Below are 27,170 nucleotides of genomic sequence, written 5' to 3'. Positions count from 1 at the left end.
CCCCTATTACAACAGTGCAAAAAGATTGATCTAATACAGAAGTTAATTTTGGCCAACCTTTAAAGCTTTTTTTGGAACCTCTGGCAGAAATTCGTGAAGTTGATCAAAACTTGCAAGAAACAACCTGCTCAGTGAAGATCCCTTCTTTAACATTAACTGAGCAACCAGAGGGTTGATACAAGGAAAAGTAAGTAGGCGTTCCTCTGTCTGGAAATAGAAGTTATTTTGTTAGATTGATATCTGACAAACAACTTTTTCTTTTTTTCTGGTTCTACAGAATGACTCCCTATGAATAGGTCATACATTATGCCTTTCAAACAGTGCACTTATATAGGCTGAAGAAGACTTTCTGCTTTTTACTACAGATGTAATGGTGTATCATTTTTGCAAAAGAGTAAGTTCTGCATAATAGTTCGGTAACAGGGAAGCACAGTCTAAAGATGTTTCTATTCTAAAGGATGAAACCTGTGAATCATGTAACCTTGATTTGAGAACACATCACCAGATTTACAATTTACTTGCCATTTTGAAGAGAATTACCTAAGTCAAGATAAACTGACAAAGCTGGTTTTGTTTTGGAGAAGTTACATTTGTAAACAGCAATAAGACAGGTGGTAAAAGTAGGAGTTGCTAGGAGGAGGCAGAATGTCACACAGAGAGCAGCAATTTGAGAGCTGTAGCATTGTAAGAATGTCAGCTTCCAGTTCCTGACATTTATAAGGGCTGGCGCTCAACTGATGCCAGGATGTAATACCTTTGACAGAGACAAAATCAATGACTCCTCTAAGTTTTTTACCAGTATCTTTAATCTCTAAATTGGAAAAGCTACAATCCAGTATCCCACACTTGAAAGGCCATCCCAGTACGTGCTTTAAAATGCTTCTGAATTTTGCTGAAGGCAAAAAGTATCTTGGCTTTACAAGAGTTCAAAGCTTCCACATACAAGTAACAGATCTATATGTTTAATTTGAAAACCTTACTACACAAGTTAAAGAACATCATATATTTGACTGTGTGATTGATGGACCTGTTCCAGCATTTATTGTAAATATTCAGTATCAACTACCGTATGAGGGGTTAAACTACTTTCTATTATCTTGTATTAAAGCGAGTCTGTTAGCAATGCCATTTACTTCAGGAATAGATCAGCACTGATGTATTTGTCTTCCTGCCCAAGCAAGACATTGTATATTTTTATTTTACAATTTGGGTATTTTTTTTAACTTAGTGCCTAGAACTGTAGAACTATACACATTGGCCAGCGGTTGTGGAGGATAAACCTCTCTATTGGTTAACTGTGAAAGCACAGATAAAGTCCAAATTGCATCTAATTGTGCTGGCAAGGATGATGGAAACATTATATATGTGTGTATATATTTTCATATGTGTATATATATAAATATGGATGTGTGTGTGTGTATATATGTATGTATATAAAATTAATGCTTATTTTAACAACATATTTTCAGAGAGTAACAACCCCCCTCTAGAACTTTAGGAGTCTGAGAAATTAGAGAAAAAATGCAGTTTAATGGAAAGATAAGCAAACCTCAGACGGCAAGACAGAAAGCCAGGATTTGTCCAACCACTCATGAGGACTGATATTAGATGCTATCAAAATGTTGTCAGCAATCTGACGAATTATCAGTGCTGTCTCTTTAATTCCTGGCGTAAGAACTACCTAGAAGTGAAACATAATATTTTGGTTAAAACTTATACTAAAGAATGTCTTAATTTGCTACAGAAATTAAATGAGAAAGCTTAAAGGTGACCCCAAACACAACAGCTGGTAATGTGGAGTAATTAAACCTGAACCATGATTATTATGCAGAGGAACTCCAACCTCTGACCACTAGCCTGGCCACAAATTACACTCCTTATTTATGCAAATCCTCTACAGGTGAAATGAGTTTCTCCTGTAGTCTTTTATCTGTATCAAGTTTATGGGTACAATACGCGTTCATAAAAAGCCAGGTAATTCTGAGATGCCTAATGTAGTTTAAGAAGATGTGTAACACTTCGAAGGTGTGATTTCCACATGAATTACACTGCTTAGTACATGCAATGAAAAAAGTTCTGTCCTCTCTTTAACCTTCATTTAACCAGATAAATCTGAAACAAATTTTAATACACAAATAAGTAAAAAATGGCCTAAAAAGATGTCAATTCATCCAAAAGAAGTAAGTTACAGACATCAGCTTGGTAAGACAAGTGAAACTTCTGCCCAGTTTTTAATGCTGATTATTCTAGATACTGCATTTTCTGATTTATAATAAAAAAAGTTAAGGTATCTTGCCATATTAAAAAAGAAAAGCAAACTAGCTGACAGCAAACTACACTATTTTTTGTTCTACTACATTAGTAACATAATATTAATTTTAAATTTCAAATTAAGGCATAAGCAGGATTAATACACATTCTAATAATTTATAAAATTAAAGGTACAATCTCATTTCTTGACTCCTAGTCTTTCATAGAAACACTTCAGCTGCTATTCGATTCGGATTGAACTTGTGCTGGAGTCAATAGTCCTTTCACTGACCTCAGCAGCAGTGAAGTTTCCCTCTTATTTTAGTGATTTTGAGCTATTTCATTTTTTTGTTGTAGAATGCATACTTACTAAGCACTTCAGAAATAACATACAGTGAAGACTAAACCAGAAAGGTTGTTATCAAAAAATTACCTTCACTTCAAAATCTTCTGACTTTTGTGTAAGTTCAATTAGAGTGGCATAAATTAAGACAAGGTTAAGCAGAGTGTCTCCCCTGAGACTGTACCTATAAAACAGTTTCATTGGACTGTTAATATTTAATATGCATATATAATAATTCAAAAACATTTGTTCGATATGTTAATAGATGTCTGTTTCATTTCCTGGAATTCAGAATACCAGTACAGTTTCAGCATTAATATCTGTGAAGTTAGAACTAGGACACATTAAATGACTGCGTGCTGCAGGATGCACTGTGAAGAAGAAAATGCAGTCAGCCCACAGCAAAGCAAGCCTGGCCTGAAGCAAAAGGACTGGATCAGGATCAGTCACTAGAGAAAAATCATACGGCGAGGAAAGGTGATGCATGGAAAACTTACCACTTGATCGTAGAAAAAAAAATCTCACAGTAGGTAATAAAGAAATGCTTATGAACTATATCAACAAAAGCTGTGCTTCCATAGAAAGGAGAGATGCTGATGGATTGGAAGAACACTTGAAGAATGTCTCCCTGTTGCAAATGATATACAGTGATGCTAACACAGTAGTTCATAACCATGTAGTTGTAGGGGTTAATTTACTTAAAACAGTTACAAAGAATAATTCCAGTGGCTAAATAACCTTAGTCTTGTGAAACTTCTGGACCTGCTGATTTGAAATACATCTCACATTAGTATTACCTGCCTCAAATCTTGCTATTTTATAACAACCATTTCTTTATCTCTTGTGTAAGACTAAAAAGCTCCTAAGACATAAAAAACCATCTTTTCTAACTTTTTTGGGGGTCTCCGGTGATCACTGTTACTTCTGTCATTCCATGGAGTTTTTTAGTAGGAGCATGATAATACTGTAACTAACTGAAAAGTTCAAAGTACAAGAGAAATATGAGCTTACAATATTTACATTGTTCTAAGATAAATGTGTTCCTACAGAGTAATTCTGTAAAGTAAAGTAAATAAAGTAAAAAGAACAAAGAGCATTAGCTTGTTCTAATAAGTAGCTTCCTTTAGTGATAAGTTTGTTTCAAAATACCAAGATAAAAGAATTTCATAACTTACTCTAAACTCAGTCCTCTGGAATAGAAAATGATCCAACAGCATGTATATTGAAGTGATAATGCCAGCAGCTTCAGTATCACATTGTCACAGGATTTTTCATAATTTAGGTCTTCTATACTCTACCATAAAATTAATATTAAAAGTAAAAAATAAATAAAAAAAAAAGCTCTGGTCTGTCACAAGCTTTTAATTTGCAATGCTGTATTATGTAGAAGTTAGAACAAACATAAATACAGCTAAATAATACAGGTATTAAAGACACATCTGAGAGTCAGGAAAACTAGGTGGTATTCCCAACTTTTATTTTATTTGACCTTTAAAAAGCTGATTCACAGCTTTGGGACTCTTTTCCCCTCCTGTAAAAAGGAAACACAACTACTAACTTTTTAGGATGTTCTTAAAGATTTTTGAGAATTTAATAATGGAAAATATTATTGTTAAACTCTGAAATTTTAGTTAACCTATAGAAATCATATTATACCTACAATGAATATATAAAATACATCCCTAATTGCAACAGCATTTGCAGCAACATGTAGGAACGTTTCTCGGTGTTGTGCTTGCAATATTATTTGATTAATTATCTATCTTTCAGTAGCAGTTCTACCTGTCATCTGTCTTGCTGCATACCAGAATTTGAGTATTATGGTATTGTCTAAACAATTACTTTTAATTAAAAGTAGGACAAATTATTCTCTAGACTAATTCATATAACTCTTTGAAATGGGAGCAGTTAACACGCACATGGTAAGAGAATATAGTCACAGATACATTTAATTGCTTATTGTAATATTCCTTCATACAACCCTATTTTCAAGTATGCATCCTTTAACTATATTTGATACAATCCAGTTACAGGTCAAATGTTACACTTCTGTGAAGAAATGTAGGTTTTAAGTCAGTCAAACTGGCACAAACAGAATTTTGGTGTTAATGAATTTGGAAATATTTTGTGATGTGAAACAATGCATGAATTAAACATGGTTATAAGGAAGAAAAGGTATGTTAGAAGGCTGTAAATATGGCCTAGAAGTGACCCAATGCATAACAGAATTTGGGTGTAGTAGTTTCATTTTGTACCTGCAAAAAGACAGCAGTACATTCATCTATTGTCAACACAACATATGGAGCTGTACTTCCAAAGAGACTTAAGGAGTAACTACTGCTTCTTTCAACAAAGGTAATGCTGTACCTGAAGAAGTCAAATCATTTTGTTAAATCTCAGTTAAGCAAAATAATATTTTCTTAAAGGAAATGAATAACACACATCTCAACACAATTTAATACACAGCCTGTTTGTATTTGTTCTTTCTCAAATTCTCAAGTTCACTTTAAGACACATTTGAAGAATGCACATCAGTGTAGCAGTGACTTAATGAAATATTAGTGGATAATTTAATTATGTTGCTAATTGCACCAAATATGACCTTGATATACAGCCTCTGAGTTCACCAAAAAAAAAAAAGATGTAATACAGAAACTAAGGTAGATCAAACAACAGATACTCCTTTTGAATAATCAAATGTATACTGCATTTCTTCCTTTCATGACTGTGCAGCACAGGGAAAGAAAATGGAATGAAAACTCCCTGATGGACATTGGTATGATCCTAAATTTTTCTGAGTGGATGAGAAATGCCAACAGAACAGCCTCCTGTTAACAGCGGCGTTAGCAAAGACTCACTGAATGAACATCACATGCTTAGGGCTTTCAGGGAGTCTTGGCTGACTAAGGAGGGAAGCTGAGAAGAGACAATGATCACACTACTTGGCCTCATCCCTAGGAACACAAGAGACCTAAATCTGAATCTGTCAGCAGTAAGTCCTCTAGAAACTTGCATGGACAGGGTATTCAGACGTTAACAAAAGAGTGAACGGTAAGCTTTTCTGAAACTATATAGTGCGTTGCTCATCTATTCAATTACTTCACCAGCGCTAAAAGGAGCTAGTGAGAAAGTAGCAAAAAGCATTCTTGGCTATTTAGCTTATGGTCAGGCTCAAGAGAGAATACGGACAGGTCAGAATTTAAAAGTGCATGTCAAATAAATGTTCAAATTTTAAATGTCAAATATATATGGGTTTTTTTTTTTCCATATTGAACTGTCATTAGACACAGTTCAAAATTGGCTTCAGAGCTCACTTGAGGATACAGCAAGGATCAAAACTGGCATGTCTCTTCAGCAACATGGTGAAATCAACCATCTGTGTTCTGGCACTAGGTTTAAAAGATGCTGCTGCTCTGTCCCCTATTTATATTTTTTTTCTCCCCATGATAACAGCCACTTTCATCAGGTATTTATTACAGTGAAAGCAAAATGCAAGAAAATTATGTCAAAGAAAATAATGCACATATGCAATTATTTACAAACATGAAAATTTTTGCACAAGTTAAAGAGTATTCAAATCCAGTGTATATTAGATCTGAATTTTAGAAAGAAAGTCGTTTTTGTTTTTAACTTAGCCTTTCCCAAAAGCTGTGATGCATCAGAAAATGTGTCTGTTTTATTGTTGTTTGGTTTGGGTTTTTTTGCATAGCTCCAGTAGTTAAAAACAAAAACTCCAAAAGCAATTTTTATGAAGAATTGAATACAAAGTCTTCCAAGCGCCAAGAAGCACTAAAGCAAAAAATGTTCTGGGGTAACATCATGATTTTCAGGTAAAAGTAAACAATTTAAAAAGTTGTTTTGATTAAAAGTGCCAACTCATTATTAAAATAAAGAAACTGGCCAATTCCATTCTGGTTGACAACTGTGTGAATCTATAGAATTAAGCTATCAGCTTCAGCAGAAAAATTATCTTCATGTCTCTTAAAATGCTAATAGTGTAATTGCAGTAATGTACCTTATAGTCAAGTAGATGGCTACTACATGGTATATTAGGACAAGATACATGTCCTGGAAAACTGAAAATAAATAGTCAATAAGATTAAATATATTATTTTCACTCACTTGGATTCCAAAACCTGAAGAATATCTGGCATATTAAGAAGACCTTCAGTTGTCAGAAATACGTATGGAATCTGTACTTCCAGAAGAAAGGAACCACAGTGATGCCCTGAAACATTTTGTGTATGTAAGATAATAGTTTCATAAGCAAAAATCTAAACATTTAAGTATTTAGCTAGATGTGTTTTAAAAATGCAGCTTTTATTAATCCCTAAATGTTTCCATTCCATGCCTTCCTGCTCCCCCCACCCCAAACTCTTCTGTATCTCTTTGAAATTAAGCTTTAATTTATATTCCTTTAGATCTACAGCAACATACACTTAGGATGGCGAAGGGTGGATACGGCTCGTAGTAACTGTAAACAACCTGTGATCTTGGCACAAGTCTTCTATCAACCAACATTTAGTACTACATCCTGGCCAAAACTAACCTCACACCCTAAGAAAAACGCCTTCCTGTCTTTCTGTATAGATAAACCAGCTCTGTTTGCTTAGCTTTAGCCTTCATAATTTGTTACTCATTCTCTTCCACAGACACATGAACGTAGCATTTTAGGAACCACAGAATGCTTTCCTTTCATATTGTTTGTTACAGTTCTGGAGGGCACTTACCCATTTGTATTGTTTCAGGGAGGGTGGTTTTAAAAGTCATGTAAGTAACATTGAGATTTTTGCACAGATCCTTCCAGCAAGAGTTTTCAGAATAATCATATTCCATTACTAATGAGAAGTGTGTCCAAGGGAAGTCAGCTCCAATTTGCTGATTATGTACAACCACACAGGAATATCTACTAAGGCTTAAAAAAACAACAAAGTATTAATAAAATTAAGTTCAGGTAGAACTACTCTGAGAAGAAAATAAACACGTTTTCACTCTGAAGAATTATCACTGTTTAAAGTCTGTTTATAGAAAAGTATTTACCCTTCCCAAATTTAAAACTATAATATCTCTAAAAATTAGTTTTTAAATTAAAAGCTGTACTTCCCCTCCTCCAGTTATCTACTTGAAGTATTCGTGTTTTCCTGCAATGTCATAATTTGCCATTATCTCTTTTATGCTCTTTCCTCCCCACCTTTTCCTAAAACATGCAAAACAAAACAAAAAGTTAAAAATATGCAATTGCATGTTTTCTAAAAGTTCCTCTGAGCTTCACAACTAAGCATTTTAGCGGAGTGTGAACAAAATTCTCCCCTCCCAGAGTGAAGATGTACAGCCATATTCTCAAATTTTTCCACCAGACTAAAATCCCATGGAAATGAACAAAAGTAATGAAAATTTCCTGTGTTAGTCCTGAGTAAAGACTTTGTTCTCAAAAATCAACAATTTAACTTACTTGCTTATGATATCTTTGCAACTTAAAACAGTTCTTTTTTTCTCAGAATTCAAATCCCTAGCTTTTAAACCTGCATAAAAAGAGTCGAAATATTAATCAAACAAATGAGTCTCTGCAGGTATGAATCTACGCACAGCAGTAAACAGCAAATGTGGAATAACACAGAATATTAAAATTTCATGTATTTTGTTGTCTGTCTTGATGAAATTCTACATAATTTCAGTTTGTATTGCACTGGTGGGTATACTGATTTAGAAACTTCTGTTTTGAACCCAAGGAAGAAGTGAACAAGTTTCATGTCTTACAAACTCACAACCTGATTACCTTAACATGAAAATTAAAAGGCTAGTGCAAGAGGAAGCATCTTTTCCCCTTTACAATTTAAATTCCTTTACACTTTCTGTACAGCTCAAGTTTCACAAGTATGAATGGAAGATATGGTTAAAAAGCGATATTTGCGGAACACAAATGACTCTTTTCAAAAGTTTAGTTAGTTGGATTGACCTGTGTTTACAACCAAGTCTTAAGATCTTAAAACAAATAAAATACTTTTCATTAAATATTATTGTTATTAAAAGCATTGTGAACATGCCTCTTCCCTTTCAAAACATTCTAAAAGACAGGCTTTCTTCTTTTGAGAGCACAGGAAATTTAACTTTACTTTTAAAGGCAAAAGAACGATACAGTACATGACACTGTTGATAAGGTTCAAGCAAGAAGGAGTTACAAAAATGGGTTTTAAAAAGCACTATGAAAGGAATCTGTGTCTTCCTCTAAACATAAGTACAGGCTCAAATAACAGTCTTCCTGAAACATGTTTGTTTTACAGCTGAATCTGTAATGTTGACCAAGCTTTTGTACAAAAAGTACAATTTTTTGTACAAAAATTACTCACAGGTAAAATCATGAACTGATGAAAGTGTTGCTTATATAAGTGGGGGCTGCGATACTGGAAACTATTTTTTTTTTCCTTGAGTTTAATAGATTGCTACAGCTTATGCTTACATATTTAGTAAATTAGCAAACAAAGTCATCAACAGATAGCTAAGGGAAATCATGATCTGTACCAAACTACTCATTTAAGGTCTTATGCCAGGGAACTTAGTTAAGACTTCTAAATGCTAACTGTTCTTAGTAAGTTTTCAAGGAAGAAAACTTTCGACCACCCATCAGCTAAAAACAATGAGACAGTCTGACCAAGACAATAGGTGCAATTATAATTAGGCAATGGGCTACCCACATCTCCTTTGTGCTCTGTTAAATAAATCTTTCACCTGACAGATGAACTATCATTCTCTTGCAACAGACACCACACCAGAAATCTTAATCAGAGGAAAATAAAATTACAAGAAAGAAAGAAGGCTGATGGAAGATCTAGGAAACAAATCAGTGAGAAAAGTATGTAGAAAGGTTCCTGATGAGGAGAAAAGGGAGAAAAACCTGCAGAAAGCATACAACAGCAATGCAACAAAGCACAGAATAACAGCCACTTTTTCTTTCAAAGATGCACATAAAAATTATTTATTTACCTTCTACTCTAAATAAAGTCTGAATGAGAGCAGCTTTTTCCATCTCAGAGTCCATCCTTGTTATGATTAGTATCTGGAAGAAGGCAAGTAAAAGAAACTCTAGTATTGTAAAGAATTTGTTCTTTCAACCTGCATACATCTTTCTTTCTCCTTTGGCACAGAAAGCACAAGATTGACTAAGCAGGTGGCAAGAATGGAAACCTTGGGGTCTTCCAGAAGAGCAATCATAGAATCACGGAATCATAGAATATCTCAGGTTGGAAGGGACCTGCAAGGATCATTGAGTTCAACTCCCTGCTCTTCACAGGACTACCTAAAACCAAACCATCCAAAAGCATCATCCAGATGCTCTGCGAACTCTGACAGGCTTGGTGCCATGACCATTTCCCTGGGGACCCTGTTCCAGTGACCAGCCACCACCTCAGTGGAGAACCTTTTCCTGATGTCCAATCTGAACTTCCTCTGGTGCAGCTTCATCTCCTTTCCTCGTGCCCTATCACTGGTCACCAGAGGGAGATCAGCACCTCCCCTCTGCTGCTACCCTTGCAGAACCTGTAGGCTGGAATGAGGTCACCTGTCAGCCTTCTCTTTTCCAAGCTGAACAGATCAAGTGAGCTCAGTTGCTCCTCCTAAGTCTTGGCCTCGAGGCCTTTCACCACCTTGGCCATCTTCCTCTGCACACACTCTAATAGTCTGATGGCCTTCTTATATTGGGTGCCCAGAACTGCAGACACTGCTTGAAGTGAGGCTGCACCCGTGCACTGTAGGGTGGGACAATCACCTCCCTCGGCGAGCTAGCTGTGCTGTGCTTGACACATCCCAGGACATGGTTGGCCCTTTTGGCTGCCAAGGCACACTGTTGACTCATATTCAACTTGCCATCAACCCAGATCCCCAGATATCTTTCCGCCAGGCTCTTCTCCATCCTCTCCTCCCCACATTGGTATGTATAACCATGATTACCTGGTCCTAGGTGGAAAATCTGGCACTTGGTCTTGTTAACTTTCATATGGTTGGTGACTGCCCAGCTCTCTACCTTATCCACACCTCTCTGTGAGGCCTCTCTACCCTCAAGGGAGTCCACAGCTCCTTGCAGTTTAGTATTGTTGGCAAACACAATGTACACTTAATTCCTGTGTTCCAATCATTTATAAAAACATTAAAGAGCACTGGCCCTATAACTGAGTCCTGGGCAACCCCACTGGTGATTGGCTGCCAGCCTGATGTAACCACATTTACTATAAACCTTTGAGCTGACCCATGAGCCAGTTGCTTACCCAGCATATGATGAACTTGCCTGTGTGCTGGCTGTTTTACCCAGAAGGATACTGTGAGAGACAGTATCAAAAGCTTTATTAAAATTCAAAACCACTACATCTACTGGCTTCCCTTGGTCAACTAGATGGGTGACCTTGTCATAAAAGGAGAGTAAGTTGGTTAAGCAGGATGTTCCTCTTGTGAACCCATGCTGACTATTACCAATGACTGTGTTGTGTCTCAAGTGTTTTTCAATAACTCCCAAAATAACCTTCTCCATAATTTTATCATGCACTGAAGTGAGACTGACAGGCCTGCAATTGCCAGGGTCTTCCTTCTAGCCCTTCTTGAAAAATGGGACAACATTCGCCAGCTTCCAGTTCACTGGGATGTCTCCAGACTCCCAAGGTTGTCAAAAAATCATGAAGAAAGGTCCCGTGATGATATTGACTAGCTCTTTCACTACCCTGGGATGAATCCCATGGGGCTCCATAGATTTATGCCCATCCAGCTGGAGCAGCAAGTCTTGAACAAGTTCAGGGCTGGCTGAGAGTTTATCATTGCTCCAGTCACAGCCTTCCAGGCCAGGGCTCTGGGGGTCCCAGGGCCCATCATCGGTGTGAAAGATAGAGGTAAAAGACAACATTAAAAGTCTCTGCTTTGTCTACATCCCTGTTTGTGAGGGATTGGTCTGTGCAACAGACCAATGTTATCTCTGATTCTCCTTCTGCTGTTAGCATATTTAAAAAAGCCCCTTTTGTTGTCCTTCACAGTGCTGGCCAGCTTGAGCTCTAATTGAGCTTCGGCCATATGAATTGTCTCCCTACAGTGGCAGTGTCTCTGTAGTCCTCCCATCACCTGTCCTTGTTTCCAATGTCCATACACTTTCCTTTTCCACCTAACTCTTAGAACAAGATCCCTACTCAGCCAAGCCAGCCTTGTGCTCCAGTTGTTTCACTTCTGACACTTTGGAATTGCCTGCTGCAGCGCTTGTAAAATATGGCCCTTAAAAAACAACCAGTGTTCCTGCACCCCAATACTTTCAAAAGCAGATTCCCAAGGGATCTGCCTAACTAGCTCCTTCAGCAGCCCCAGGTCTGCTCTCCCCACATCCAGGGTAGAAGTTTTGCTCTGGTTTTTCTCCTACCAGCAATGATTAAACTCAGGTGTATGTGTGCATTATTGCATGAGTTGAAGAAACAATATTATAGGAAACATCAGTATTGGAATTCAGTTTTAGGAACAAAGCTGTTCTAGAAGAAATCTTAAACTGGAATATTTGAGTCAAAGTAAAAACGCTAATTAGAGATATTATCTAAAGACATTATACCACATTATTACTGTTGCACTAGACAGATTATTATGGTCACATTAGAGGCATTATCCCTATGGAGGCAAAACTTAAACTGAAGATATCTAAATTCCGCCTGCAAGATGGTGATGTACTGGAGGGAGGTCCAAGATGTACTGCTGAACTAATTAGAAAGATTTTCCAGACCATAGATGGAGTACACTGAAGTGTTCCTGCCAGAGATCGCTTATCTATGAGACTCATTAAATACTGCTTAAGATGAAAACATTGAGAAGGATTAGAATCTACCAAATTGACACAGTTTAAAAAAAACCACACTATCAGAGAAGGTGTTTACCTTGTCCAACATTTCAAGACTGAACTTGTGCTACATAATCAAAGTATGTAAAGAAGAATAGGCACACACATATAGGATTTACACCATACTTTCAGACAGGATGATCTCTGAACCTTTATGTATAGACACTTTACATGGTGCACACAAGATAAGATTTTAAGGAAGCACATGGCACTGTCTAACTCTTAAATCTTACAGATGCAAGATAATTGTATAAGTAAAAATGAATAGTGTGTTAAAGCTTGTCAGAAAAGAACTTCTGGATATCAGTCAGCCTGACCAGCTCAAGACAAATTTCTGTTTCCATATGTTGGTGCACAGAACAACCATCTGAAAACCCACTGGCTCCTTTCAAAGCAGTTTTGGACAACTGCATTTTAAAATGCAGAACTGCTTTTTCACACATAATACAACAGTGTATTTATTACATGTTGTTGTGAGCTAGGTGACATTTTCTATCTAATCATGAGTACAAAAGATAATGAAACAATGAGTAAAGTTCAGGTTATTCTATTCTGTTAGCAACTTCTTGCTTACAAAGAAAACATCAGATTATAATCCTGCATCAATAAAAATTTTGGCTAATAAAATTATAATCAGATTATTATATCTGACATCATATTAACTGATGCTGATGTGATGTGATAGAACAGGAAATGGCTTATTCAGTACAAATTTTACTTCTTATTAAAACCACAGTACTTCTGCCTATCCTGGCTCATTAAAACCTGTCTCTGAATGCTAGGGAAAAGTAAACAATTTCATAATTGTGAATAAAATCATATATATATTTGTACATTGTATGTGTATGTGTGCACGACCTTAAGTTTAAGTCAAGCAAACAAGTCAAAACTCAGGAGAGTTATAGTTAAAAATTTTACAAATCATATCTAGCTGAGTTCAGAAGAAAAGCAGAATTGTCACTGAGCTGACAGTAAGATGACAAAGTTGTCATATGTCTCCTAGTGCAGCATATTCCTAGTATCACAAAGCAAAATATGTAACTATTTAAGAAGATCATGCTGAAATCAGTTTAGAGCGTCTATGAAGGACAAACACCAAGACCATCAACACCACTTTGTTTTGGTTGCTTCATTTCCATTTTAAATTCTAAAAGGGTGTACAATAAGATATTATATTTTTCTTCTCAGGAAAATTTAATCAAAAGATGTTCAGAGCTCTTTGTGCAACTCTTAACAGAAACAAAAGGAGAGTGGTGAGGCACTGGAACAGGTTGCCTGGAGAAGCTGTGGATTCCTTACCCCTGGCAGTGTTCAAGGCCAGGCTGGATGGAGCTTTGAGCAACCTGGTGGAGTGGAAGTGTCCCTGCCCATGGCAGGGGGGTTGGAAGCAGATTATCTTTAAGGTCCCTTCCAACCCAAACCATTCTATGATTCTATAAGAAAGCTCCAGGAAGTGAAATATGGAAAGAAATTAAAACAGATGAAAGTAAGCTTGAAGATTCATCTTTTTTGGCTGTGTGTTCAGTAGCATAAATTCTATTCCAGTCAGGACACAAAATATTACATATTTTATCCCTTCTGTTTCATTGTACTATTAATTTATTCTGTAAATAAATAATAAATAGTCTGCAAAGGAAAATAATGTTTTTCACTGCATGGTATCACCCAAAATATTCACATAACCCGAAAAAAAATTATCTTTGGATACTTGAATCTCCCCTACAACTCTATCCTCCATGCCATAACTATCACTCATGGGTATTTGCTTCCTACATAATTATAATGGCAGGAGATTGGCCTGATACATGGGTTAAGCAGAGGTCGTCTATAGATAACAATACCCACACAGTCCATGATGTGTGAGCTTTGAGCCACACTGTACAAGTACAAAATACTGACTTGTGCTGTGATTCTCTTTGCACCAGAAGATTGAGGCCTTCAACTAAAAGGTTATTATACACTTCTCAGAAAGTGATGTGATACAATATACTTACCAGGGAGACAAAGCCACTTGCACAAGATGAAGGCCTGGCAGTGTTAAAACTCATATGCATGTTATTTCAGGCACGAACCAAGGGGAGATTTGATCAAACAGAAACCTGTTTGATCAAACCTATTTGCTGGTTTACAAAACCTGTTTGCTGGTGGAAGTCTTAAAACTTTGCTACCCTTATTTAACAGATACTGTGAGTTGGAAAGGTAATTATAAGCCTTTCTTCCATAAACCAACACTTGTTGAAAGATGGTTTTATAATTATTCACATAGTTTGGAGCAGTTTTGTTTGCTTAGAGAAATTGTTTATATTTTTAACCTTAACACTGTGTTCCTCCCCATAAATTTGCATCCAATTTAAGATTTGATGCTGAAGCTCTGTTATTTTGGGATTTGTTTCATGCTTTTTCTGGCTGCTGTACTGTACAATCTTCAACTGCCTCCAGACATTATTCAAACAGGATTCTAAGACGGTTTTATAGATGTCCTTTGCCTTGGACAAATAACCTGTTAATAAAGCAATAAAAGAAGTAATCGCAGTGACGAAAGATAATTGCCAAGGTTTGTGTTTAATCTACACGTAAGTTTAAAATTTATGTGACAGTATATTGTGCAAAAAAGATTAAAATTTACTGGCTTACCAATCTGGAAGGACACTGTTACTACTAATCAGGTACATAAGTGGCCTGTATAAAACTGCTATACCTCCAGTAGTATCTGCTATGTGACTCCAGCTAGAATTGTTGAACCTTGCTTTCTATAGCTGCAAATACCACCATCAGCACTGTTATATTTAACTAATCTATATAGTTTATACTAAATAACAACTTTCTTTTTATTCCCAAAGTCCAAAGCTTTATTTGTCCTGTGTTTTCTCTACTCTTCATGTTATTATAACTATCACCTCAGAATGATGCCTTTTGTATATAAATGGTGAACAATGCTGGGGTTTTTTGAAAATGCATGAAGAAAAAAATACATCCAAGATAACTATGTGATGAATCACATAGCAGAGCACAAAATCAGAACAATAGTGAGGACTACAGGGCCTACTTTTTGAAGATCTTTTTTACTTGTGCAGTTTCCTGTGTGAGGTGTTGCTGGGACCTGGAAGGACAAGAGCTGTGTAATTCTGAAATATCACCTAGGAGTGCTTTTGCTACAATAGAACAGAGGAGGAAGAACTGCACATTTGTCTCCCTCCCATCTTCCCACATTGTTTATAGTAATTACAGAAAAGAATTCTACTTAGTATTCTACTTATATATGCAATCTGTATTTTTCTTTCTACTCTTTTAATTGCTAGGAATATTTAAGCAGACAAAAAATAATTTCCCAACAGTTTGGTTTATGACAGATGTCTTCCATTTTACATCGATTTTAAGGAAACACCCTCCAATAAGTATAATTTAGAGCGACTGAAGTTAGATGCTCTGAACTGACTTATCTCCTATAAAGACAGAGGGAGCCTGACTTTCCCAGAACACTCATAAAAGTTGACTTCAGCTCCTTATGAATGTATTCCAATAGATCTATCTGAAAATTGACATTACACAACAATTAGAACTTGACAAGCAGGGCATTATCATTTCAGGCATAAAACTGGGTTACAATGAATTTTCATACTCCAAATCTGAATAGTACAAGACAAGAAAAGCTTCTGTGTGAGTCCAGTGCTAGGATTTGGACTGTAACTTCAAACTCCCTGCCTTGTGATGGGTTAGATAATATTTCAGATTTTTCTTAAAATGCTCTCTGTTTTAAGTACAAGGAGTCTAAGAATATAGGTGTTCCACACCCATTCCACACTTGCGGAAGGCAGACTGTAAACAACAAAGGACCTGCCATGTTGCTCAGTTTCCACACAGAGAATCCAAAAAGAATTTGTCATTCTGGGATACAAGGCAATACATTATATATGTGGAAGCTCATACGAATGCTTCTTGGGTAAATCCAAGTAATAAAATAAACAGTGGTATATTACTCATGAAGTGAGCATATATGCTACCAAAGTACAATCTGCAGTTAACTAATTTCTAATGATGGAACAGAAATAAGGAAGCAAAGGGGGCTGGATATTGTATTGAGGCTACTACACTGGAGATACACTAATGGCAAAGAACCACAGCCTACAAACATGAAAGACGGACTGCAGAATACACACAAAGCATTGGGTTTCTGGGTATCATTATTCACTATGAAAAACTAACCTAGTCCTGTGTCCAAGCCACATGCTAACAGAAGATCTCGAACTGTCACCAGCAGATGCACCAGAGCAGCATGTCTGAACAGCATGATCTCCTTCTCATTTATTTTACCTTTACAAACAGAAGACACAGGTGTGGTCTGAATAAAATTTCAGAAATCACGCTATATATATGTAACCCATTTAAAAGATCCTGGTATCAGAATTTTCATTAAACACACACAGACATAACCTCCAAAGGTTGGATCTGGTGGTCTTGGCAAATAGCTTATGATATAGCATAACTTTTGCCATGTCATCTGACCCAGAACAAGTGGCACACAGGGAAGTGTTTTTCAAAGTGTAGGGATAGATAGTCCTTGCTGGAAGAAGGGTAACAATTCCCCTAGGTGTGTCATTAAACCCACACTGCCTTACTGATTTTAGTAAGGCAAACTTTAAATATACATGGAAACTGATAAATTTTCCATATTTTGGTCCATCATACAAGCCCAGCTGTTCATAATACTATTTCCTCATCTGACTAGTCAAATCACTAAATTTTTCAGCAGCGCTGTAACTCCATCTAACACATTTTCCAAACATTTCAGAACTCTTTCCAAGAAATCAAAATGGCAGATTATCTACTAATCAATAAGCAATTTTAAAGCAGTGACAACCTCAAATTGAGCTTTTCACAGAATCTTTCCAATAAATTTTAGACTATAAAAGCCACATTCTTTATGGCAAATGATTTGGACCCAGATAGTCATCACACATAAAATGAGAAAAAATTCCTATTGTCTTCCAATACTGATCCACTTAGAGTCTTAACTTCTGATATTACCTTCCCCCCACCTAATTAACCTCTCTGGATGAGAATCCTAACCTTCTTTGAGAAGATAAATTTGGAAGACATCTGCTTCTTCTTGGACCCACAGAGTAAATCAAACAATTTATTGTTGTTATTCTGTATTATGTACCTGTTATCAATAAATCTTGATGATTTGACTGAACAGGAAGGACTTACTAGTCTGAAGAAGTCATTTTTGAGAATTGCACAGAGGGAGTGGTGCAGTTTGTTATCTCAAGAAAGGAAATATGTCACTGCTGCAGAGTAAGGAGAATTAATAACAAAAAGCATACTTCAAGATGCTAAAAAATGGTTGAGCAAAAATAAAGAATAAGTGACTACAGCTGATGAAGAAATTAGTGAATGAGATGCATTATACAAGAAAAATATTAGCTAGTTCTGTGTACTGGTATCAACATAGCTTTTAATTCAAAAAGGAAAGTAAAGCCCTCAGGAAGGAAAAATCAAACTTATGAACACAGCATACAGAAGAATTAACTGGATACAGCATAGAAAACAAAGATCTTGCCACTCTTCTGTATCAGAGGACAGAAAGTGACTATCTCTGTCAGTGAAGGTACTGAAACTGAAGAACTATGTCCAGTTCTTGACACTACTCACCGTAAAAACTCAGTGACGAATACAGATTATTTAGAGTATAGCAAGACAGTAAGAAACCACATTTTATGATGAAAGACTGGACATTTGATGAAGAAAGAAAAGACCAACAGGGGAATAATAACCTTCTAATAGATCAATACCATCACAGTAGGTGACTGTTCTCTGTGTTCGCTGGGGGATTAATGAGAAAATGCATCAGCATACTCTGGAGTAAAGCAGAATGAGGTTGGGTATTGTGAAACTATTTAAAACTAGGAAAGCATTAAAAGAGTAAAGTTAGTTACCTGGGAGGTTTTGGAATCTCCTACACAGTTAGAGAAATATTCATTAGGAATGGATTGGATATGTTAGAATCTTTCTCATTTCTAAGTTTCTATGGACCTTTCAGCAATAAAATTCCTATCTCCTTCTGCTTCTTTAATTGAGGACAAAATGCAAGACCTCCCTTGCACTTTTCTGTCTCTTCACTGCAGACAATAGTAGCTAAATCAACCTGACTTTTTTTTGTATTTCTAACCAAGAGCAAGATTTTACTGCTTTCCTTGAACTGTAGTCAAAGATCCACCTGCTTCATAGGTCAGTTCTGCGTTCCACAACAGCTGTTTTTGTATAACAAGGGACAGGTAAATATTATCCATTTCTCAGAAAACACTTGCCCTTAAAAGGAAGGTCCAGTAGATGACTATTTGCCTCATCAGTATTTCAGCCATTAAACATTTTCATTGATTTCACTGCTCTAATTTTAGTAATTGATAGTATACTGCACAGTTAATCTACAAGCAAAGAGGGCACTGAAGTTTGAATAAGCACACAACTCAGCCCAGCACATAAACTGCATTTGAAAGGATGTAAGTTTTCTTAAATTAATCTTGCATTAAAATGCAAACTCATATATTTTTCCTTGATCCTGAGTCAAAGTAGTAGTAGTAGTTCTCTGTTTACTTTTCTGAGCAACGTTTTCCTTTCTGTGATCCACTGATACAGATAGGGAGTTTCTCCCTCATGTTTGTGAAGATTATGTTTCCTTATATGTAAGCTCCCTCAAACTAAAAGAACTCTGCTGCTGAGTTTTCATATAGTAATTCTATAGACCACAGGCTGTCATTCTGTGGAGACCACTAAATTTGTGTTGCTTGCCTTCCCTCTTATTTGTAATTTCATTATCGTTAGTTTTGTTTTGAGAAAAATACATTCAGCACAGAAAGCAATAAAGTTGAGATAGCTGAAGTTTATCATGTAACTTATAGAACTGTAGAATCATAGAATCATTTATGTTGGAAAAGACCTTTACAATCACCAAGTCCAACATTAAACTAGCGCTGCCCAAGTCCACCACTAAACCGTGTCCTTAAGTGCAACATCTACAAGTCTTTTAAATACCCTCCAGAGATGGTGATTCCACCACCTCCCTGGGCAGCCTGTTCCAATGCTTCACCACCCTTTCAGTGAAGAAATTTTTCCTAATACCCAGTCTAGGCCTCCCCTGGTGCAACTTGAGGCCATTTCCTCTTGCCCTCTTGCCACTTGTTATTTGGGAGAAGAGACCATCACCCACCTCACTACAACCTCCCTTCAGGCAGTGATAGGGAGCAATAACATCTCCCGACCCTCCTTTTCTCCAAGCTAAACAAGCCCAGTTCCCTCAGCCTTGTGACATAATATAAAAATGTGGCAGGTAGTAGACAGCCTGCTACATTATGCTTACAACTAGCTCTCAACTATGAGCCATACAACTAAAAAAATAACCCAAAATACCCAACAACCTTCTGAGACTTCCTCAAACAGTCTGTATTTTGCTGTGAGGTTTTCCTGACCTTTTTTTTATCTATAGCCAAAAATCTTCATAATGGGTCACTGATTCTGCTGGCTTTTGTTTTGATTTTTCTGCTTTTATAGGGTTTTTACATGCCATGGAGGAGAGAAATGAAGCCAGAAAGAAACAAAATTAATAGGGATTTTTCTTCTAATTTCTAACATGGGCATAACGTTTTGCATCATGCAGGTGTGACAAACACTAGCTACTAAAAGGAACAAACCAACAAAAATATATAGACAGTTTTTAATTTTATAATTGAGCACGAAAATATTGTTTGGTATAAACCCAACATTTCTGAAGCATATCTAGAATATTTTTAAATGCAATTCAGCTAGAACAATTTTTGTATTACAATATTGAAGTTAATAAATGTAACGTTGAAGAACTAGGAAACACTATTTTAGAAATAAAAGAAGAAATTCATTACTGTAATTACAAAATAAACTGATGAAAGTTTTATCATCAATTTATCAAACATCTTGAACCTTGTATCACCAATTGAACCTGTATCAGTATTGAAGAAAACAAAGATTTTTTTGAAAAACATACCTTCTTTAAAACAATCGCATATCACTTTCTCTTGCTGTTTTAAGAAAAACCTTGTATGATCAAATTTAAGGCTGTCAAAGCGCCATTTTACAGCAGCAGGTTCACCCAGGTGTGTCAAATCTTTTAGAACAGGAGCGGCTGCTTCTTCCAAGAGGCAGTATGCCTGCCATTGGCTTTCTGGATAGCACAATAAAAAAACTTCATAATAATAATGTTTGGTTTCATATATTACTACTGGACAAGAATATTGAAAAGACCTATCAAAACACAAACAACACTGACTTCTTCAAGAAAGCTGTAACATTAACAGGAAAACAGTTGCTCCCCCTGGCAGCCTCCTGGGAGGTAGGATTAAGCTGATCTTCACAGCAGGCAACAATGTTATTCCATGCATTTCATAAAGTGATCAGACTCCATGTTGAAAAGTTAGGATTTTCTACTCTTGTGACACCTGCTAAGATTATACTATTATTCCGTTGCTTGACAGCTGCCTTCTACTTTGTAGTCTAAACGTAGACTTAGTTCCTTTATATCCACTTGTTACCAAAATTTCAACTTAAATGGCCCTTCTCCTTCTCTGGTATTTAACTTCTAGTATCTTTGTCTAGCTAGACTAATAAGTCAGTCTCTTCGTACTTTAATACTAACAGTTCTTAATAGCTTCGGAGTGGCTGTCCTACAGTTCTTTCCAAATTACAACTGAGTTTCTTGCTATTAGCATCCATGACAGAGCTGTCAATTGCTGAATGAGTTGAAAGAGATGTCTTTTTCCTCAGGTAAGAAGGTGAAACTCTTCTGTACCCATTTTATAAAATTACAGTTGAGTTGATCACATCAACAAGATCAAAACTCTATGATTCTTCATTTTCAAAGATCTACTTTTGCTTTTGAAAAGTATTTCCAACTGATCTATACAAATCATTTGATTAGCAGCTGACAACTCACTTGGTCAATGCATTATTTCATAACAGCAATTAATAACTTCAACTTTTTAAGCATTCTCAAAAAAGGCATACTATTATATCCAGTTTTTCAGCCTTTAAGGAAATAAGCCAGATGCTACTATAGTATTTTGGATGCCCATTGTATAATTTCATTCAGCTATTCCTGTATTACTGTATTAATTTTTTTAAGGTGTATGTTTCATCATGCATCTTCAATGTTCCACTGTTAAGTAATATGCTTGTGTGAATCTTTCTAATCTTTGTTTTAGATAGAGCTTGTTTTTGATAATGATTCCTTTCTTTCATGTGCAAGGTAACCATGGTGAAAAACACTTTACTTCAAAGACTCTAATGGCACATTCAGTCCCAACAAATATTACCTTTGCCAAATGCTGTTTTTTGTTTTGACTGCAGAAAAGCTTTATATTTTTTTCCAGTTGCATTAAAGGAGTCTTGCTTCAAAATTATTTAAAAGAATAAATAAAAAAATATGCTTATAGCTGTTATAGGAGTCCCATCTCAGATGGGAACATGAAAATACTGTTACACTCTTTCACTGGTTTCATGAGAGGCTTGCATTAAGCACATGGTTGGAGTGAATGTATTTCCATGAAAAAACAAACTAACCTGTGCTAGGCCTACAACTTCCTAGCACTGGGCATGCTTAATTTGAAGCTGTAAACTATCCTGGATAAATATCTTCTAGGTTCTTTCTCACCACTTCTACTGCATGACAAAATTGTTGTCAGCACATGTTCTCTCATACAATGCCTTGAAAAGTACAACAGCAATAGTTCACAGGTTAAGGCTCAGTCATGTATGAGAAATCCATAGTGGATTACTACAGTGTTAAAGATATTTCCTACCAAAATGACTGTCAATCCCTTCCATCTCTAATTCTCTTATTTAATCTGTCAGAGGAAAAAATACAGAATAATAATTTGAGGGTACTGACTGGCATTAAGAGGTTTCGTATCCACTGATTTAGATCAGACATGACTCAAAGTCCGTACTTTTTAGTTTGCATGCTATTTGCTTTAGTTTTAAGACAGAATTCCACAGCCTGCTGTTACACCTGCATCAAAATAAATATCCTTCTATTTCGAATGTTTTCAGTCACAAGAAGCAGAGACTAAGCCTAATAATTTCCATATTTTTCTGAGTAGTACTATTTAACATAAAACTATATTGCAAAAATATATAAAACAAAGCATATCCAAAAACAGTATACCTGATGCTTGAATATCAATTGTGACACTGTCCTCATTCTCTCGTTCTTTTTCCTCTGTTCTTACAGTCTCAGAAACAGAACTGTCCTCTTTGTGAACATGCATATGCTGTTCTTCAGGTTCTAGCACTACATCATTAAACCACAAGTGAATATTTAGATACAAAAATCACAAAACCAGCTCAATGAATAAGAAAATAGTTCTATAAATCATTCTACATGCAAAAATATTTTCAGATTAAGTAGTTTCTATGACACATACATTTTCTTTTCATTAATTTCTTTACTGTTTTCATGCGCTTATATAGTATGGGAAAACCATCAAGACACAGAGAGAGATGAGGCCCTGTCAGCCTTCACAGCCCAAGAAGTCAGGCATTAGTTCCTCTTCCTTAGGGCAGAAATACAAAGCTGGGAAAATTAAGGAGCTGGTACTACAGCTCTATAGGAAAGCTCATATGTCTTTATGTGGAGGAAAAACCATATATGACAGGAAAGATGTTGCTGACTATAAGGAGCTCGAACTATGAAAAATAGTAAGTGTGAGTAGAAAAGGTTAGATAGTCTAAGTGACACAGAAAGAATATGGAAGTGGCAAATGGCAGAAAAAAAGCAAAGAGAAAATAAAAAATGCTTATTGAAAATAACTTTTTCTCCTGCCTTACAGCTATTTTTGCAACCTGTTAGTAATTCTAAGTCTCCTTCCCTTATTCCTTATGAATACTAATGCATGAGCTACAGCTTCTGCCTGCGAAGTTTCTTTTGGCAGCTCTACCTCTTAATTTCTGAGAGCAGTTCTGGCCAAATAGGTGTCTCCTAAATATTGCTGATTTTTTCTAGTTAAGAATGTCAGTCCCCTCAGAAAAAAATTTGGTCATACAGACACATAAAAAAAAGAAAAAAACAATTTTTATTCTAGTTAAGTTACAAAAAACGCTTTTCTGAAAACCTATACAAGCTTCAAAACTGGATCAATGAACTGTTTCTACTACTTCCCTCCTGTGTATTTTCTGAACTAAATATTATACACAATGATGTCTTTAAAATGTAAGCCAAACGACGAAGACAATAAAGAAAAAGCCCTACAAGCAGTGCTGGCATTTCTTACTTTCAGTTAGATTTAGAATGACCCTTAATAAATATTTTTCATTACTATAAAAGTATGCAATAGTTCACACAATTTCTGCATCACTGTGGTAAGACCTATACATTTTAATGGGTTCTCTATATATCAGACGTAACTGATGTGCAACACTACGGTCTACCTGTAAACTGCTGTAACTTAAACCACAAGCCTATTTGTAAATGTTACAGCTTGTTTCAGTCAATACATTTGGATTCTTGTTAGGCAATGCAGTTCTAGGTGGTAGCATAAATCTTCATCTCAGGTTCCTTGATCTAATTTTAAATTGGAATTGTTGCTTTCTAAAGCCATGGAAGTGTTTTAGGCATGTGTAGCACTGTCAGTAACAGATACGAACTTTATCAAGAAATAACTTCCTCCACAAGATTACATATGCTTGCTATTTAACAAGTATTCCAATTCTATTCTATAAGGAATTACTGATGAAAGCTTTTATGTAAAAATTTTAACTTTTTTTTTTTTATGGGACATGTAACTGAAATACAGATAAAAGTTATTGTCAAAATTCTGCCATACAAGTCAAAAATTGAAAAACATTCTTTTGTTTATACAACTTTACCCTGAAAATGAATCTGGAAATATGTCACTGTCTCCCAATATTTTGCGTCATAAATATTTCTTTTTTAAAACAAACAAGGAATTTCTTCTACTTCTTTAACCTCTCTGCTATTTGGCATTTCTGCAATGTTCAGTGCATAGCCTGAGATTCTTTCATAAGTGTTGTCAACAACAAAAACAGGGCTATCAACAACTTTCTGTTTTCCTTAAGACCTGTTCTGCCTCATTGTCTGATGGGGTTTACACCAAGGTAACTGACTCAAATGTTTTTTTCTGGAGAAGAACTTTTAACGATTGTTCATTGTCTAGGCTATGGTAGTTCTACAAAAATAACTGTATTGATAATTACTATTTGATAACTACAATTGATAACTACTATTTCTCCAAACAGGCCAGGAGATCTGACTCAGAACATACAGATGGAAGAGAACTTCTGGAATAAGTACCATTTAGAGTTACTTTGTCAGAATAGGAATAGAGACATATTTATTCTATTAAAAACCACTTCCACCACCAAAAAGACCCTAAACCCAAAACCAAAGCACACACACACACCCCGCAACCAAACCAAACACACAAAATCCCCTAATGGATTTAATGGAAAAAACAAAAGGCAAGTACCTTAATTGAAAATGCAGCTACATTAAAGATCGTAAAAATATTAACGTTGCCTTCAAAGGACTTCCCCCCCCCCCCCCAATCTACTAGCACGAACCAGCATCTATTTTAACTGGTATAAGAGAACAGATTTAAACCTGGAAAAATGACAGAATGACTTGGTTCACATACCTTTTCCAGGACTACCTACATCACTTTCTTCCATTCTTTGGGTGAGTATATGTTTAAATCTCAGCATCATAAAGTTGCTCAGATCAGAATCATCATTGTTCCATTTTGTAGCAAGTGCAAATGATGCAGAATTTTGACTGTTGGATGAGTTGTTTTGTTTAGAAGACACATCTTTACAGCTGACTGACTCAGATGATTTGGGGTTCTTCTTTTCTTGGTTTAAGAAATCAACTGCCTTTTCTACCTTATTCTTTTTTATGCTACCTCCAGGAAGCCCTTCTTCCACAGATGTATTTGTACTGTCAATTTTGGCAGATGATGCAGGACTTACATGCAGGGCAATGTACTGCTTTTGAGTCTGTGGTGATGTGTGAAGATTAATTACTTTGTCCAATTGACGTCTTTCAGTAGAAAGATCCTCCTGGTTTATTAGGGAATTCTTCTCTTTAAGCCATCCTACAAAATAATATTTAATTTCTTCAGTGCACATAGATTTTTTTTTGTTTTCTTTCTCCTGGTTGGAATACTTCGGATAATTATAGAAAAAGCATTTCTTTATTCTTTCTGCCTTCCCAGATCATTATAATCCACTTTTAGAAAACTTTTACTGATTAGACCTAAGTAAAACTGTACAATGTTGAGAAACAGAAGGCCATGATACTGTTTGGAGAAGTTTTCACCATCTGCATGGTGCCTACTGGTGTCAAGATTTCTATGAAGTGGGATGGATGCAACACATTTAATCAGGAAGAAAGACTGAAAGATTAACAGATTTTTTTTAAAGAAAAAAAAAGAAGCAAAGTATGAATTAGTTCCCTCTAAAGATGTGCTTCACTAGAACTGCAATTTTTTGCATTGCTTCTGCACATCCATGTTAAACACAGCACCTAAACACTTCACAATACGCAAAAAGCAGTTAAGTGGCAACATTCTTTTATGAGTGGTGCCTATTCATTTCACAATATATCATATTACTGTAAATTCTTAAGAGTTCTACAACTACAACTGATGCCTTGCAGCCAGGCCATAGTTATATAATGAAATCTAAATAACTTTTTGCATTTTCTATTGAAGCTTGGTTGTAAGTATTCATAATGGTCCATGAGAAATTCTGCAGCTTCTGAGTGGCTCATAATTTAAACCATAGCCAGCATAACTCCCCCCCCCCCTCCGAATAGCATTATAAAATAAAGAATTTTCACTGTAACATACTCTCTCCACTGACCTTCTGCAGATAGGACTATATTAATGTCTGCTTTATTAAAATATTCCAGTACAAAATTACTATTTGTTAAGAAATTCTCCTGTATGAAACTGTTTCACTAAAATAGCATGACTGGTGGAGGTTACTTTTCATCTGCACATTAGCAAAAATGATAACTTGGTGTAGTTAAACACTTTTGTTCCTACAATTTGTTCTAAGTTTGTGAAAATACACTTTAATTGTAGTAGTTGCTACAAAACATTTTGTTCTTGAGAATAAGAAATCTTCCACTTCCTTCCTTCTTGGACGTATGTAACTGTCACTGTGTGATTCTCTGTTACTTATCTTTGACTTCTTATTACTTTCCTTAAAAAAGAAGATACTTACTTTCTAACTCATATGATGTAAATTGTGTGAATGTTTCTACTTCTGTAGGAAGCTCAATGTTTGCATTACTGGCATCCGTATTTAATTGCTCCAAAGTTTCTATGGAGACTGGATTTAAACCCAAATGAAGCCACCAGCCCTCCTCTAGTGAGCTAGACATTGGTGCTTCTACCTCAGCTAGTAGCATTTCCTTCAGTTCTGTAAGTGAATGATGCTGATATGCAAGTTTAACAGTCTGATGCTCTACAAAAACCAGAAATCAACATATAATATTAATAATATAGAAACATAAAACCAGAATGACATTTTGGAAATAAAAGCTCCTAAGTATTGATGACCTACTACACATATCCATTGTTTATACCTCCATTTGTAAAACAGTATCCTTTAATAAACTTCGGAGCAAAGCAGTTGCTGTTACCAGAACAAGTGTGCTTTTTATTGAGTGTATGAGTA

The 27,170-nt window shown here is 35.9% G+C and overlaps 1 protein-coding gene across 1 annotated transcript in view; it reads right to left on the bottom strand.

Annotated features, from left to right (window-relative positions):
• The window catches only part of SHOC1 (shortage in chiasmata 1), a 57,193-nt gene that overhangs the window by 6,392 nt on the left and 23,631 nt on the right, over nucleotides 1-27,170 (bottom strand). Inside the window, exons 11-25 of the mRNA XM_056325835.1 lie at nucleotides 26,715-26,957; nucleotides 25,124-25,579; nucleotides 22,636-22,761; nucleotides 20,461-20,637; nucleotides 16,647-16,754; nucleotides 14,756-14,943; nucleotides 9,575-9,647; nucleotides 8,046-8,115; nucleotides 7,324-7,508; nucleotides 6,716-6,821; nucleotides 4,849-4,960; nucleotides 3,769-3,887; nucleotides 2,684-2,777; nucleotides 1,550-1,681; nucleotides 58-207 (exon numbers count right to left, since the gene is read on the bottom strand). Of these exons, the coding sequence (XP_056181810.1) occupies nucleotides 58-207; nucleotides 1,550-1,681; nucleotides 2,684-2,777; nucleotides 3,769-3,887; nucleotides 4,849-4,960; nucleotides 6,716-6,821; nucleotides 7,324-7,508; nucleotides 8,046-8,115; nucleotides 9,575-9,647; nucleotides 14,756-14,943; nucleotides 16,647-16,754; nucleotides 20,461-20,637; nucleotides 22,636-22,761; nucleotides 25,124-25,579; nucleotides 26,715-26,957 (2,339 nt within the window). The remainder of the gene's footprint in view (nucleotides 1-57; nucleotides 208-1,549; nucleotides 1,682-2,683; nucleotides 2,778-3,768; nucleotides 3,888-4,848; nucleotides 4,961-6,715; nucleotides 6,822-7,323; nucleotides 7,509-8,045; nucleotides 8,116-9,574; nucleotides 9,648-14,755; nucleotides 14,944-16,646; nucleotides 16,755-20,460; nucleotides 20,638-22,635; nucleotides 22,762-25,123; nucleotides 25,580-26,714; nucleotides 26,958-27,170) is intronic.

The sequence above is a fragment of the Falco biarmicus genome, chromosome Z (assembly GCF_023638135.1).
Source record: "Falco biarmicus isolate bFalBia1 chromosome Z, bFalBia1.pri, whole genome shotgun sequence".
NCBI classification, from domain to species: Eukaryota; Metazoa; Chordata; class Aves; order Falconiformes; family Falconidae; genus Falco; species Falco biarmicus.
This window is presented reverse-complemented; position numbering and strand designations above follow the sequence as displayed.